The sequence below is a fragment of the Pinus tabuliformis genome, chromosome 6 (genome assembly GCF_031772625.1).
Source record: "Pinus tabuliformis cultivar Carrire ecotype Pingquan chromosome 6, CPIR1, whole genome shotgun sequence".
Taxonomy (NCBI): Eukaryota; Viridiplantae; Streptophyta; class Pinopsida; order Pinales; family Pinaceae; genus Pinus; species Pinus tabuliformis.
The window spans coordinates 1,733,167,037-1,733,184,645 of NC_142292.1; the positions used below are offsets into that span (position 1 = coordinate 1,733,167,037).

The following is a 17,609-nucleotide window of genomic DNA, read 5'->3' on the forward strand; positions in this document are numbered from 1 at the left end:
TGTGATAAAAAACATAAAAACATGGATTAAACCATATAACATCATTCATCTAGTAGTTATACTCTTCATCAACCACAAGGCCACAAATTACAAGTTCTGATTTATATAGCATGTAAGGGTGCACATAACTAAAATAATGTCGAGTGCAATCCATCTCTGAATTGAAAATACATCAACAAATAGGCTGTGGATGGCCTCTAACATCCAAAAAATCACGCTACAACAAATACCTACATATAATCAAAATCATTACCTATCTTGGGATCTTTGTCATTAATATCACCCTCTAAGAATTAACATAAGATAGAAAAAACGTAACGTGTCAAGTTAAGATTTTGTTTGAGTGATGGGTATATTTTTAGTAGGGTCATGATAGAGGAGTTTGACACTAATTTCACTAATGTCAAGGTACATAGAGAGCTTGGTTTTCTTGATTAAATACATATTCATACCCTATTACATGATAAATTCCAATGGAAACATTGCAATCCCCCTAATCCTGGAATCCCGAAAAACTAATAAGTCTGCTGGATTTTGAGTGAGATAAAAAATTCCACTTTCTCCATATGAAATCTAATGAGGTCGGAACCACTCTCAAACATCCTTAGTCATTTCACGGTAATGTTAAAAATTTAAGTATAAGGATGAAAATGAAAGATAAAGGAGAATGTCACTTTTACTTTAAGAATTTAACATTACCATAAATTGCATGTCAACACTAGGGTCATAGGTTTGAATATTAGGCTACTATGGACCTAATATTACCATAGTTTTTTCTTTCTCCTTCCCACTCTCGATACTCCCACAATACTCCGAAACCTCTATTTCTCTAGCCCACTTGTTTTTTGCCTTCGCGTGGCAAATGTATTGTATAAACAATACCTTATAATACACATACTGCTAAACAACATATAAAAACCCTTTATCCCCTATTATATGCTCAATTATTATTTTACTTTTTCCTCATTTTTTATGCTCCAATATGAATGCACGTGAGATGGTATTGCTTTACCCCCTTGTGCTTCTTCCAATTTGTTGCATATTCTTATAGGTGTATACAAGTAAACTAATTTTGTAATAAAAGGATCTTTTTTTTGTAACAACTTGGTAATATTTCAATAAAAAAATTCAATATGAGCAAGTTCTGACCACAATAATCTTATTTGTTGTCACAACTTGATAAGATTTCAATAAAAAAATTCAATATGAGCAAGATCTTACCATGACTAAAGTTTCATGCTCAATGGAATTATGTTATTTGGGATTTTGTTCATTACAAATTGACGTATATAATTGACAATTCAATAAAAGTTCTAAATTAATAAAAACTCCAACTTCTTGTAGTATCAAATTCCAACCAGGAAAAAAATATTTGTTGCAAAATTAAGCAATACCCATAGTCACATTTTGATTATAGTTTTATTTATTTTAACTTAACCCTTTTTAACACAATTGAATTCATCAATAAAATCAAGTACTATTATTACGCACATTTAAATAAAGATAAATATATTCAAGTGATCTAGTTAATTATACTTTTCAAGGTATATAAACATATTTAAGTCAAAGTGACATTGATCATATAAGTGGGTTGCACATGCACCATTTAACTCTGATAGATGATACATATATAGAGACATTGATCATATAAGTGAGTTGCACATGCACCATTTAAATGTGACATATGTAGAGATTTTTTTCATATAAAAATATTAAGAAAACAACACAACGAATATTTAGAGAAATAACTCTTTTGGATCAATTATATTTTAGGGTCGACACATTTTGAGTCAACTAATGTTGTTCATAGTCACAATAAAAAAATGAAGAGAATATGATCCAACACGATGTATAAATAGGGATTAGATTATACACCTTGTCAAATCAAATTCCCTTTATCTTTCAATAATAAATCACATTAATTAATTCAAAACACATCAAATCCAAAATATACCTATAATTAATTCAAAAAACTATTTCTTTAAACCTAATGAAGACAAAAACTTCAATTCATAAACCTAACCAATAATATACATATGATTAATTCAAAAAACTATTTCTTTTAACATGATGAATACAAAAACTTGGGATTCATAAACCTAACCAATAATAAAAAACAAAACAATTCAGTCTTTCTTAACCAAGAATAAAAATCAAAACAATTCACTATTTCCTATAAGATTCGAAAGATTCGGTATACGTAACCCTCCCATTCAACCGTACAAATACAATGTTCATCGTTTACATTAAAGAAAATCGACCACCCTCCAAAGCCTCCGTGCAGGAGATCTTGAAAGTGAGCACCGTTATAGTCAATTGACGTGGCAAGCGACGAAGTGGGGACATACCAGGATAGCTGCATCTAAGCCGTGAACTTGCCCAGCACAAAATGAAGCCATTATCATGTAGAACGCCACGTAAGATTCAGTAGCGCCATGTTATCTCAAACCACCATGGTCCTCATGTCAATGAAGGTGAGCCTCTCATATACTTCATGCCTCTGCTGGTCGGTCCGTGCTTTTTAAAACGTTTCCCCCAAAGAATGCATGTCTACCATTGAGGCGAGGAGAGCATGGCGTCTTCGTTGTGTGGTGGGACGACCCTAAATCTTCTTCCTCATGCCCAGTGCGGCTTGAGGGTTCGGATCAAGGTAAACGCATTCGTATTCTCATTCTCATTCTCCCCACTTCACTTTGCGGTCTCTGTTATTCCTTCGAATGCCATGTTTGCATTGCATTCTAACTTATACCAAGAGTTTCCATGATGTGGGGTTAATTCCGTATTAAAAGGCATTGATAAGCTTGCATTTGGTTGCAGAAGGCTCACCATGGATCGACTAGTTCTAGTCGAACTGCTGCTTTCTGGTGGTCTGGAAGAGATCGTTCCGGTATGTTTTAATTTGGAAATTGGTAGGGTTTATGTGAAGTAGGTTTACCTTAATTTACACCTAGAATTACTAATTAGTATTTGTGGTAGAGTTTTTGGTTTTTTGAGCTCGTGGTCATTGGCTTCAATTCCCATAGAGTTGCAATCACTTTCAGCAGCCGTGCATATCCCCTGTTATCTGTGCATTCAAAACTTATTTTCTCAGACGGTAATTAGTTGGGTGTCAAGGAATGCCCTTCATAGTTCGTTCCCTTCAGCTTGATCTGTTCCAGGGCGAAGTTATTAGGTTTAGCCCATGTTTAACTTGGGTGAATATCTTGAACAAAGATGTCAGTTTCCAAATATTTCAGCATGACATTTGCCGTAATGGTTGCCACTTTCTTTTAGTGCTATATACCTATGTTGGAATTTCGTTTCGTATTAATACTCTGCTTCTTCCTTTCTTCTAACAATTGGAGGAATTGAACCTGGAGTTATGGTGCCCCATTTTTAACATACATGTAAAGAGAATTGGTCATGAAGATGCTTTCCAAACTTTTCATAAAACATAACTTGATTGAAGATGGAATTTGAAAGATGGCGAACATAACTGGTGTGGTATTTGGAATAGAGCAGACATGAGTTAAGGATATTTTGACATATGGCAGTAAACCTAAGTTGTTCATAACTTTGAAATGGCTATGCACAGTCTTAGTGTCTTCTGGATATTTTGACATATGGCAGTAAACCTAAGTTGTTCATAACTTTGAAATGGCTATGCACAGTCTTAGTGTCTTCTGGATATTTTGACATATGGCAGTAAACCTAAGTTGTTCATAACTTTGAAATGGCTATGCACAGCCTTAGTGTCTTCTTTTTTGCAGTACTCGAGCAAGGACCCGATTTAGGTTGCATGTTACATTGAAACTCTCTATCTGGATTCTGGAAATTTAAGGGGCATCTGGGAATAACTGAAGGTCCATTCTCAGGAGTCTTGTGGTTAGTTTGTATTCTCATGTGCTCTTCCTTCAAGAAGTAAAAGTACTTGGCTTAAAGCTCTGCTTGCTAACGAGAAATATGTGGCTACTTCTCAAGAGAAGGGTAAAGCAGGAGCTATCTGTGTTTCTACCTGTTGGTTAGCCCTGCATATGTTGGCTCAAGACCTGATGTTGTTGGATGATCATCCTACTCATTGATGAGGTATGGGGTTTCTGTTGGCTTGTTGGGGCATGACCCAAGTTCAGAGTTAATTAGCCAAATAAATTCCGGTACTACTGGCCCTTTCGGCAACAGTCCGTGGGGTGCGGACTGATGTCTCACCCGAAGTAGTATGGGAGGGTGCTAGAACCAGATTTCCGCTCCTTGGAGATGTCTGATGAGTTCGACTGGTTCACGGTTTGTTCCTGCGCGCAGGTTGCTTCGCGCACTTTCCTGTTCCTCGCGGCCTGATATACTGCCTTCGCGCAGCCCTACCCAGGGGCTGAGCACCGCGCTCTGCGTTATTACCCAAGACCTTTCTTATATTCCAATGTTAGTTAATTATCTTTGCCTACTTGAGTGCTTTAAGTTATACTTAACAACATAAAACATTCATACAGGTGCGCACAATAAATAAACAATATATTTTCAAATAATATCAATCATGCATTAACCCAAGAACAGATACACAAAATTATAACCAAACTTCTTTTTATTGATTCTTTCCACAGTTACAGACTCGACTTGCCTTGCGCACTCAGTTTCAGGGGTCCGCGCACTTAGTTGTGGACTACTAGGCCTCTGCGCACTCAGCTGCAGGGGTCCGCGTACTCAGTTGCGGACTACTAGGATTCTGCGCACTCAGCTGCAGGGGTCCACGCACTCAGTTGCGGACTACTAGGCCTCTGCGCACTCAGCTGCAGAGCCTTCTCCTACTCTACGACCCACAGACACTCTTTACACTTTTACTCAACCACTTAGACTTCTCATCCCCATCCTCTATTCTCCATCTCCCTTTCACACTTAGAGCCTCGCTCTATTTATACAATCCCATGGTCCGCGGACCATGGGTAGGTCTATCCAGTCGACATTATATTACAAAACTAGGGCGGACAACCTTGTGACTCTATCATACTTTCGCGCCTCGCGCCCACGATTCGCGGAGCTTTACAACAAGATTCGGTCAAAATTTGAGCTTTAAGCCCCAAAACATGCCTTGGGGGGATTCGATGTCCAACAGGCCCCCAACACAAACATCGTGACTCGCCCTTGAGTCACTCTGTCGGCGCGACGATCTTTGCGCGGAGTCCCTCCAACTGTTCTCGAACTGCACGGAGGTTAGCAGAGCATTGAGTTGCTGCTTGCTGGATTTGTTGCATACGCTGTTCCGAGACCTTTGTGTCAGAACTACTTTTCTGTAGTTGTGCCGATATCCCCTGCATTTGTTTATAGTCCCATGCCTTTGTCCAGATCCTTGGGGCACAAAGACTGTGCTTCTGTCGGTTAGTCAGATCGCTGGGCCACCCATGTAGGGCTTCAAGCGGCTGCCATTCACTTTGCCTGGGAAAGGCTCTCCATTTAGTTTGACTAGTTGTACTGTTCCTCCATCTGTGATCTCCTTAACAACGTACGGTCCCAACCAATGCATTCTGTACTTTCCCGGGAATTTGTCAAACTTACTGTCATACAACAGCACGAAATCATTTACCTTGAAGGTGCGCAACTTAATATGGTGATCGTGCCAGGCCTTCTCTCATTGTTTTTGCACTTGTTGATGAAAGCCAGCGAGGAACCGTTCCTCCTTGAGTTCTTCCAAATGCGTGAGCCTTTCGTCCAGGGCTTCGTGGTCCGTCATACCTGTGAGCGCTGCTATGCGAAGACTAGGTACAATATACTCCATTGGCATGACAACTTCCACGCCATAAACTAACCGGAAAGTTGTCTGTCCCGTCAGTTTCTTGCATGTTGTACTATAAGCCCATAGTACTGCAGGTACACGAAGGTCCCAATCGCTCTGCTGCGCATTGCATACTTTGGTTAGCGCAATTTCCAGTATTTTGTTGAATGCTTCCATACTTTTCTGGTGATACACCTGGAACTCTTCTATTAGAGCGCTGATGGTTTCGTTCAAGAAATGTGTTCCACGATCACTCATTAAGATTTTCGGACAGCCAAATCGAGTTAACACGTGTTCAAACAAAAGCTTCGTAACCGTGACGGCTGTGCAGTCTTTGATCGGCTGCGCTTCCGCCCAACGAGTCATGTACTCTATCACGGTGATGATGTATCGCGCGTCCGGTTTTCCTTGAGGTTTGATAGGTACTACAAAGTCGATTGCCCACTTTCTGAAGGGCTATAGCGTCATTTGTGGATTCAAAGGCATCTCGTCCCTTTGCGATGGTTTACTTGTCCTTTGACATATATCACAGGCCCTACAGTGTGCTTTTGAGTCCTGATGAAGGGTTGGCCACCACAACCCTGCGCGGAGAATATTTTGCGCGGTTGCTCGTCCTGCATAGTGTCCTCCTGTAGCGCCCCATGTGCTTCTACAAGGATCTAACTCTGCTCGACTTCAGGTATGTATCTTCACAGTATCTCATCATTTCCCATTTTGTATAGGTGCCCCGCGATGATAGAAAAATCAGTTGCGCGCACCACCAGTTCCTTCTTCTGTTGGACAGAGTATTCCTTCGTCGCGGTCCCGGTTGTCAGAAAGTGGATTATATTTTCAAGAGTTGCGCGTTAGATAATCCTTCCTCCAAACTAGTAGGTTCCTCGTCCGTCTCAATATGCGACAGGTGATCCGGCCTTGCGTTCAGGTGTCCAGGCTTTACCACGACCTCAAAGTCATATTCTTGTAACAATAAGAGCCACCTGCATATGCGCCCCCCAACACAGGGTTATTAACCAAGTATTTTAGTGCGGAATGGTCTGTATACATCTTGAAATGTCCTCCTAGCAAATAGTGCCGATATTTTTTGAGCGCGTACACCATAGCCAACCCCTCGCGCTTGGTTGTGGAATAGTTCTTTTCATCTTTGGACAACCTGCGACTTGCGAACGTGATAGGATGATCCAAGTGCTCTCCACCCGCTTGTGTGATCACCGCACCCAGCGCTATGCATGACGTGTCAACATGGACATGAAACTCCACATCCCATTTTGGGAAGACCAGGATTGGAGCGGAGGCCAGTTTCTCTTTTAGTACATCCAGGCTCTTCATACAATCATCATTCCAGCAAAACGTGACATTCTTTTTCAATAGTTTTTCCATTGGCGTGGTGATCTGGGCATAACTTTTGATAAACTTCCTGTAGTACCCCGTATGTCCCAAGGTAGCGCGCAACTGTTTAACACTTCGCGGTGCTTCTAAATTCAGAATGACAACAATCTTTGCTGGGTCTACCATTAGTCCCTGTTTGCAGACCGCATGGTGCAGCAAGTTCCCAAAGGGAACAAGGAACGTACACTTTTTAAGGTTCAACGCAATTTGGTGTCGTCGACAAGTATCCAACATCAAGCGTAAGCTTGCTACGTGGTCCTTAACCAATACAAATACAGTCTAATTATCTAGATAGACCTCCAGGAATTTGTGGATATATTCCTTAAATGCGGCAACGACTATGCGCGAAAAAATGCCTAGCGCGTTCTTTAACCCGAACGGCATGACGGTGTATTGAAAGTAGCCCCACTTAGTCGCGAAGGTGGTCTTGCTCCTGTCTTTTGGCGCGATTTTGATTTGGTGGTACCCTGAGAACCCATTGGTGAAAGAATATGCTTCCTGCCCACCGACATTTTCCAATACTTCGTTTGTGAATGGGGTTGGGAAGGGGTCGTGCACATAGGCGTCATTCAATTTCCTGAGTTCCACGCATATTCGTATCTCGCCCTTCTGTTTTTTCTCCTGCACTACCATAGGGCTTACCTAGTCGGATTCTTCCACTGGCTCAATAATTCCAGTTGCGAGCATTTTGTCCAGTTCTACGCGGACCTTTTCCTTGTACTTCGGATTCAAGTGGTAAGGCCTTTGCTTAACTGGCTTCGCGTCGAGTTTTAAGGTGATCTTCATTATCCCTAAATCGCCAACGATCCCCTTTAGGTCCGTGATCTTGGTTGGTAATAAGTCTTGGTACTCCCGAAGTAACTCTGTGACCTTGTCCACCGTGACATTCACTGAGTGTTGCGTACTTCGGTTTGACTTTGTTAAATTTAGGTATGTTCTATGCTTAGAGCAATGTATTTCAATTTTCATAGTTAGCTCCATATCTTTTCCAAATTAGCAATCACATCAGCATTAAAGTAAACTGCAGATAGAACATAAACATAAATCGTAGAAGACAGGCCAAGACAAGAGGACACAAGATGTGGCGCTAGCCAGGGACAAACCCCAATGTGGGGAAACCCTTGATCAATTCTTCTTCTATGTTCTTCAATAGTTCAGCAGAGAGAGTACATTTACAACAGAAGTCGACACTTTGACTTTCTATATCTACATGAGACCAGTGGAAGACATGCTGCTTCAACTGATTCTCCAAGGTGACTCCTTCACCTATCATAGTGCTGCATCTCGTCCACTTACTGCTTCAACTGATTCTCCAAGGTGACTCCTTCACCTATCATAGTGCTGCATGTCCACATACTGCACCTCACCGTGCTGCTGCACTTCATGTTGCTGCTCTTGTCACTTTGCTACTCCAATCATTGAGCTTCTCTTATCACAGATCTGCTCCCATCACCATGCTGCAACTCATCATCATGTTGCACCTCACTATCATGTTGTACTTCATCGTCTCGGTGCTGCACCCAAATATCACTGAGCTGTTCTCAACATCATTGATGTCACCTACATCATGTTAGTCCTTGAAACAGTCAACAACTCAAAGACCAAGAGAGGTTCCAGCACTGCCACTGATTAGTTCAACCCTTAAAGTTCTATGCTGCTGGCTATGGCCTGTGGCCTAGCTCAGCAGCAAGATAGGTTTACACACAACACCCAAATATCACTGCCTTTGAACAACAGTGTGTCTTCCAATCTTATCCAGAGAGATCATTTTAGATAGACTTGTTTGACCTTCTCTTTGAGGCTGCACTAGACCTTAGATCAGCCTTATTAAGCACAGTCAAATCCCACGTTGTCTAGGCTCCTTCTTGCTGTAGATTACAGGTCTTTATTTTGCTGTGGCTAGGTCTCTATAGACTGTGGATCAGAGCTTCTTTCGGACAGCAGATAGGAGCTCCTTTGGGCTATGGATCTGGCCTCTCTTTGCTGCATTTAGGCCTCCTTTGAATGCGGTTAGATTTCCCCACCATTGCAGCTAGATTTACTGTTGATAGGGCTCTCCTTCAACTGCAGTTATCTTCTTCTTTACAACGGATTAGTGACCTTTAGATGACTGCGTCTTACTCTCCTCTAGGACTGAGTATAGGAGCCTTCTAGGACAGTGGATTGTAGCTCTCCTTAAACAGCGTATGAGAATCTAATTACTGCGTAATTAAGGACCTTCATGGACTGTGTATTGAGCCTCCCTTTAACTGTGACTTAGGGCATCTTATAGCTGCATTTAGAACCTCCTTTCTCTGCGGAATTAAGTCTCTTCTAGACTGTGTATAAGTGCCTCCCCTTGCTGCATCAGATCATCATTGACTGCGGTCAAGGGCACCTTTAAATGCTACGGCTAGGGCACCCTTAAATGCTTCGGATAGAAGTTTCCTCTAGTTGCATATAGAACCCTCATTACTGCGGCTAGGGCATCATCCTTACTGCGGCTAGGGCATCATCTTTACTTCGGCCAACGTATACTCTTAGTGTCTCTCCTCCACCAAAACCCAAAGACGTGGAGAGGAGGAGATCACATGAAGAGTGTGTGTGTCTAAATGACTTGAAGACCTTCTCTTTTTATAGTAAAATGTTGAGGTTGAATAGACATGACTGTTGGGCTTCTGAGCCTACATAAGTTGCTGGCCGACTTTGATAATTTTTCTATAATCAAAATAAATTCATATCTCCATAAATACTTATCAGAATCGGATGATCTTTAGATCAATCTTACACCTCTTGATGAGAGGAATCTAGGAAAAATATTAGTAGTCACAAATAAGGTGATCCACATGGAGTTTGGCCCTAGTTGCCAATTTTAACACTCCCCCTCAACTAGGGAGAACTCCATCCGTTGATCCATATGTCCGACTGTACTATCTCTACCATCAGTGCCCTGCTCTGCTCTGATCTGATGAGCTTTGCTCTGCTCTGCTGAACCGTGAAGAAGAAGAATTGATCGAGAATGTCTCATACCATTCTCTACTGACCCGAAGTCAGTTTCCTCTGAAGAGAGTGTCACATCACTCTTACTGACCCGAAGTCAGTTTTCTAGATCCCAGATTAATATCACAAGAGAGTGTCTCAAACCACTCATACTGATCCCAGATCAATGTCACAAGAGAGTGTCTCAAACCACTCATACTGATCCCAGACCAATGTCACAAGAGAGTGTCTCAAACCACTCATACTGATCCCAGATCAATGGAGGTCATCCTAGCATAGGGAGTACGGTAGATACAACGATGCGTCCATCAATAGTACTACTATGGTCCCTATCGTCATTTCCCTGCTCATTGATCAGATGAGAGGTACTTCCCATGAGTCCCAGACTGCATGGGTAGGATGCCTTGACCGGAGAACGAATCATCCTGTCAGTGGATGCCACGGAGAACGAATCATCTTGGCCCACAGGAGAACGAATCATCCTATTCCACAGTCGCCATGGAGAACGAATCATCCTGACCCACAGGAGAACGAATCATCCTGTCCACAGTCGCCACAGAGAACGAATCATCCTGTCCACAGTTGCCATGGAGAATGAATCATCCTGGCCCACAGGAGAACGAATCATCCTGTCCACAGTCACCACGGAGAACAAATCATCCTGGCCCATAGGAGAACGAATCATCCTGTCCACACTCGCCACGGGGTATCGTAGGGAAAAGATTGAACCTCTTTACCCTGTACATAGTGTACCACCAGAGGATGGTGAGTCGCCCTGTGGTCACATGTCGCTCCAAGAAGTACCCCAAGCCTCCCAGAGCTCCCAGAGCTCAATGCATGCAACACATAGGACCCTTATAAGAAGGTCTCTCAACGACTCCTAGTCATTCGGGAAAGTCACAGATTTGACCTTTCCCCGGGGCTTTGACAAAATGTCTGCGACTTGTAGATCAGTCTCAATGCGATGGAGCCTCCTCGCTCATCAACTTACCATATCGCAGATAAGGCAGTATCTGATGTCTATTTGCTGGAGCAATCATTAAATACGAGATTCCTGAATAATCGAATCCCCCCTTTGGTTGTCACAGAGAATCACAGTGATATTCATCATGTGTACAAACAACTCACTTGAGAGCTTCCGCAACCATGCAGCTTCACACGAGATCATACTCGTCGCTATGTATTCGGTCTCGGTGATGCTTATAGCAACCGACTTCTGCTTCCTGCTCATCCATGATATCGAAGCAGAATTCAAAAGTGCTCTTGAGATCCTCCACACTGCTTGCCTACTCAGCATTCGAATAATAATGCAGTTTCATATTTCCGGCAGTGTATCTCAATCCATGAGAGATTGTGCCCTGAAGATATCTCAGAAGATTCTTGGCACCAATCAAGTGAGGTTCAACCAAATATGAGCTCACCATGCTAACTGCGAGACATATGTCCGGACGGAAGTTCACCAAGAACATCAACGCGAATGAGTTTATGAAACTCAGAGGCATTTCCCAAATCTGGTTCGACATCACTACCATATAACTTTTGAAAGTTAAGATCCTCAAGGTAGTCACAGGCTTGCAGTTTATCATTCCACATTCGGAATCCAACTCCCTCTTACTTCTGCAAATGAGAGGGTCTGCATCTGTCAGAAATAGGTCGTCCTCATAAGGTGCTAGTATGAGAGGTCTATCATCCACAACCTTTGGGTAATGGTTTGGATCGGTTTCACTCCTAGTGAATCTCAGCTTCGTCAAATAGCTTTCAATCCTCTCATACTATGCCCGGGGTGTTTTGCTTCAAGCCATACAGGGCTTTCCTCCACCTGCATATGTGAGATTCCTGATCATCAATCTCAAACCCCTTGGGTTGTTCCAAACCTATGGACCTTTCCATCGATGAGTGCCACCTCGTAATCTTTGACTTCCATTGCTGAAATGGACACCAGGTTCTTCTTGCGACCAGGTACATAAAAGAGATTCTATAAATGAATCGAGTTACCCTCATTCAATTGAGAGTTAACATTCCCTACACCCTTTCCGGGATAGCTGGCATCGGCTCTAAGTATAATCCCACGATTGTTTCCATCTCTACCAAATTAGAGAGTGCACCCATCTATCCGATGAAGTGCCTTGAAGCACTACAATCTATAAGCCAGATTCACAAAGAATCTGAAGGAGAGGGCCAATACAAGATAATGCTTCTTTATCTTATTAGAAACAACATTTGATTCTTCATACCTGGGGTTCCTTGCTTTCTATGAAGAGTCGGCCATTTCCTTAATGACCTACATTACCTGTCATTCCTTTGATCATTGAAGATGTCCCTGGAATGATTGTTATCATCATCAAGTGATGTGTCCCTGCCATTCAAACACTCCTTCGCATAATGGCTGAACTAGTTATCTACCTTTCCTTCCACCCTGAGATCCGGTCTTCCAATGAAGTGATCTTTAGGTAGGCCATATTCCGCTGTGCCATTCTAATAATATTCTCTGCTTCGACTTCACCCTTGGTGAATTTGAAGAGGGATGAGGAATCCATTGATCCTTTTGTCCTTTCCCAACTGTCTTTGGTGATTGCTCTTTCACTCTTGCTTGGGCATTGTCTTCACCTCAGCTCTGATACCATGTTAAATTTAGGTATGTTCTATGCTTAGAGCAATTTATTTCAATTTTCACAGTTAGCTCCATATCTTTTCCAGATTAGCAATCACATCAGCAATAAAGTAAATTGCAGATATAACATAAACATAAATTGTAGAAGACAAGCTAAGACAAGAGGACACAAGATGTGGCGCTAGCCAATGACAAACCCCAATGTGGGGAACCCTTGATCAAGTCTTCTTCTATGTTCTTCAATAGTTTAGCAGAGAGAGAGATATTACATTTACAACAGATGTCAACACTTTGATTTTCTATATCTACATGAGATCAGTTGAAGACATGCTGCTTCAACTGATTCTCCAAGGTGATTCCTTCACCTATCATAGTGCTGCATCTCGTCCACTTGCTGCACCTCACTGTGCTGCTGCACTTAATGTTGCTGCTTGTAACTTTGCTGCTTCAATCATTGAGCTGCTCTTATCACGGATCTGCTCCCATCACCATGCTGCAACTCATCATCATGCTGCACCTCACTATCATGTTGTACTTCATCGTCTCGGCGCTGCACCCAAATATCACTGAGCTGTTCTCAACATCATTGATGTCATCTACATCATGTTAGTCCTTGAAACAGTCAACAACTCAAAGACCAAGAGAGGTTCCAACACTGCCACTGATTAGTTCAGCCCTTAAAGTTCTATGCTGTTGGCTATGGCCTGCGGCCTAGCTCAGCAGCAAGATAGGTTTACACACAACACCCAAATATTACTGCCTTTGAACAACAGTGTGTCTTCCAATCTTATCCAGAGAGATCATTTTAGACAGACTTGTTTGACCTTCTCTTTGAGGCTGCACCAGACCTTAGATCAGCCTTATTAAGCACAGTCAAATCCCATGTTGTCTAGGCTCCTTCTTGCTGTAGATTATAGGTCTTTATTTTGCTGTGGCTAGGTCTCTGTAGACTGTGGATTAGAGCTTCTTTCAAACAAAGATAGGAGCTCCTCTGGGCTATGGATCTGGCCTCTCTTTGCTGCATTTAGGCCTCCTTTGAATGCGGTCAGATTTCCCCACCATTGCAACTAGATTTACTGTTGATAGGGCTCTCCTTCAACTGCAGTTATCTTCTTCTTTACAACGGATTAGTGACCTTTAGATGACTGCGTCTTACTCTCCTCTAGGACTGAGTATAGGAGCCGTCTAGGACAGTAGATTGTAGCTCTCCTTACACAGTGTATGAGAATCTAATTACTGCATAATTAAGGACCTTCATGGACTGTGTATTGAGCCTCCCTTTAACTGTGACTTAGGGCATCTTATCGCTGCATTTAGAACCTTCTTTCTCTGCGGAATTAAGTCTCTTCTAGACTGCGTATAAGTGCCTCCCCTTGCTGCATCAGATCATCATTGACTGCGGTCAAGGGCACCTTTAAATGCTACGACTAGGGCACCCTTAAATGCTTCAGATAGAACTAGCTGCATATAGAACCCTCCTTACTGCGGCTAGAGCATCATCCTTACTGCGGCTAGGGCATCATATTTATTGCGGCTAGGGCATCATCTTTACTGCGGCTAGGCATACTCTTAGTGTCTCTCCTCCACCAAAATCCAAAGACGTGGAGAGGAGGAGATCACATGAAGAGTGTGTGTGATGTTTCCTCTAGCTGCATATAGAACCCTCCTTACTGCGGCTAGGGCATCATATTTATTGTGGCTAGGGCATCATCTTTACTGCGGCCAGCGCATACTCTTAGTCCCTGTTTTAAGAAACGGCCGTTTCGAAACCGAAACGGCCGGCTTGATCCGAGTTGAAAGGTGGCAGAGTGACCCGGTCTAGGAAACGGTCCTGTTGGCCGAGTCACCCATGACTCGGCCGAGTCATTCAATGACTCGGTCGAGTCATGGGTGACTCGGCCAACCCGGCCGTTTCCGATATGACTCGGCCGAGTCACAAAGGGACGGCCCTCCACACGTAAACAACAATAAAAAAATGATTTTTTTGGGATTTTTAAAATGTTTAATGTTTGTTTTGGATGTCAAACTGTTATACCAATATGCTAAATGATTTTTGGGGTCCATTTCCCCCTCCCAAACCCTATTTAACACACCCAAGTGCTCTCATTCACTCACAGCAGTCTTATGCATTTGAGTGAGAGTCTTCTTTGAGAGTTAGTGAGCAGTTCTTGAGCTTGTTTTGGAGCAGCAGTGAGGAGTCTTGGAGGAGCATTGTAGCTGGAGTGAGGAGCTTTTTGGGCAGCCATTTGGAGCAGCATTGAGGAGCTGATTCTTGGAGCAAGCTTGAGGAGGCAGTTTGTGCCTGGAGGTATTTTTTTCCCCCTCTATAAATCTGTTTTTGCTTAGTAAATTTTAGGTGCATATCTAGAAAGCTTAGAGAGTGTTTTTTGTCAAATAAATGAACATTGAATCAATGTTTTTTTTTTTTTTTTGTCATATTCAGATTGTTTGCTTTCATCTCCTAGTCAAAAAATGGCACCTAGAGCAAGAGATCCTACTTGGGCATATGTTGAAATGGTTGATAGTCAAATGCAATGAAAATTTTGCCATAGGAAAATTAAGGAAGGTCCTGGGGGCATTAATAGGCTGAAACAACACTTGGCAGGGATTAGAGGGCAAATTACCCCATGTACCTCACCAGAAATTGAGGAGATTAGAAAGAATTTGTTGGCCAGCTTTGAGAAATTTAAAGAAGATAAGGCTAGGCAAAAAGACATACAGGCTGAAATTGGGAGGAAGAGGGAGATACAAAAAATGATGGCTACCAACCCCCACTATGATTTTGAGGGTTCTTCCTCTATCCCTCAAACTGAGGCATCCAACCCTTTCCGATATGTTCCTCCCTCTTTTGCTTCTGTTCAAGATAAGGGAAAGGGTAGAATGAATTTGAAAAAGGGTGATGTGACTATCAAAAGTTATTTCACTCCCTCCTCTCCATCAGATGCACATGGTCCTGAAGTTAGTAAAACTCAAATGCAGCCCACTTTAGATGACCATTGGAAGAAAGAATTGAGGGAGACTGCTTGTGATTACATAGCTAGATGGTGGTATGATGCTGATATCCCCTTTAATGATGCTCGTTCACCATATTATGAGCCTATGTTTGATGCCATACATGCTGCTGGAAAAGGCTTCAAAGGCCCTACTATGCATGAGCTAAGGGGGTTTCGTTTGCAGAAAGAAATTCAATCCATTAATGAGTATTTGCAAGAGTTCAGGGACTCATGGGCAAGAACAGGGTGTACCATCATGTCAGATGGATGGACTGATCAAAGAAACCGTACCATCATAAACTTTCTTGTCTTCTGCCCACAGGGAACCATGTTTTTAAAATCAGTTGATGCATCTAATAAGATAAAAGATGGCCACTTGTTGTTTCAGCTATTGGATCAGGTTGTTGAGGAGGTGGGGGTGGCTAATGTTGTTCAAATCATCACAGATAATGCCTCTAACTATGTTCTTGCTGGTAAACTGTTAGAGGAAAAACACAAGACCATATTTTGGACCCCATGCGCTGCACATTGCATAGACCTCATGCTTGAGGATATTGGAAAATTAGATTGGGTCAAAAACACTATAGATCATGCCAAAAGCATAACAAAATTTATCTACAATCATACATTGGTTTTGAGCCTCATGAGGAAACACACTGGGGGCAAGGATATTATTAGGCCTGCCATCACTAGATTTGCTACACATTTTTTGACATTGCAATCTATGCTTTCCCAACATAGAAACTTGCAAAAGATGTTTTCCAGTGATGAATGGAATCAAAGCAATTGGTCTAACAAACCAGAAGGCAAAGAATTGAAAAGGAAAGTCCATGAAGAAACTTTTTGGAGAAAGGCAGCAGAGATTGTGAAACTTGCTGAGCCACTAGTTAAGGTGTTGCGGTTGGTGGATGGGGAAAGGCTGGCTATGGGCTTCATTTATGAGGCTATGGATCAAGCAAAGGAGCAAATAAAGACGGTATACAAGGATAGAGTGGCAAAGTATGGGCCCATTTGGGCAATCATTGATGAAAGATGGAACAATCAACTCCATCGCCCTATACATGCAGCTGGGTATTTTTTGAACCCACGGTATCATTATAAAGCTAAGGAGTCAGGAGCTTTGACGGGGGAGGTCAGAGATGGATTGGTTGATTGCATTGAACGCATGATCCCATTGGAGTCTGATCAGCTGGAAATACACCGACAGGCCAATATCTTCAGCAATGCAGCAGGTACCTTTGGGAAGAACCTAGCAAAGATTGCAAGAGAAGCAGATGAGCCAGGTAACCAAAAATTTCAATTTTCAAATTCTTAATAGTTTTACTTTTTTTTAAAGTTTGTTAAATCGTTTATAATTTGAAAGTTAGATATAATTTGTAATTTTGTTGAGCTAACTCATTACAGTCCTATGTTTTTTGCAGCACAATGGTGGGAGGCCTTTGGTGGCCATTGTCCTGAATTGCAAAGGTTTGCAATTCGTATTTTGAGTCAAACTTGCAGTGCATCTGGGTGTGAGCGCAATTGGGCTGTCTTTGAGAGGATTCACACAAAGAAGAGAAACCGTTTGGATCAAAAACGGTTAAATGATCTAGTTTTTGTCCAATACAACCTCCGGCTCAGACGAAACCATTTGCTGAACAAAAGACCGGATTCAGATCCCATTGTGTTGGAAGACATTGATCCAACATCAGATTGGGTAGTGAAGAGTTGTCCAGCAGAGTTTGATCCTGATGAGGATCTTGATTTAGATTTAGATCTGGAGACATCAGTTGAACTTGAACATGCTGTTCAACTTCAGCCTATTCAGTTGAATGCAGATCCCAATCCACCAGCCTCAGTCTCACAGCCAGTAGGGACTCTAGTTGTAGGTGCTTCCTCTGCTCAGCCACGACAGAAGCGT

General features: G+C 42.2%; 1 protein-coding gene across 4 annotated transcripts in view; it reads left to right on the forward strand.

Moving 5' to 3' along the window:
* The first annotated feature begins 2,463 nt into the window (after positions 1-2,463).
* The window catches only part of LOC149265817 (omega-6 fatty acid desaturase, chloroplastic-like), a 168,923-nt gene continuing 153,777 nt past the window's right edge, over positions 2,464-17,609 (forward strand). The window contains exons 1-2 of one of the 4 annotated variants that reach the window (XM_089429759.1): positions 2,464-2,650; positions 2,821-2,887. In XM_089429759.1, the coding sequence (XP_089285885.1) occupies positions 2,573-2,650; positions 2,821-2,887 (145 nt within the window). In that variant the 5' untranslated portion in view covers positions 2,464-2,572. Of the gene's footprint in view, positions 2,651-2,817; positions 2,888-17,609 lie in introns of all 4 variants that reach the window. The other 3 variants (XM_089429756.1, XM_089429761.1, XM_089429763.1) reach the window with 3 other exon arrangements.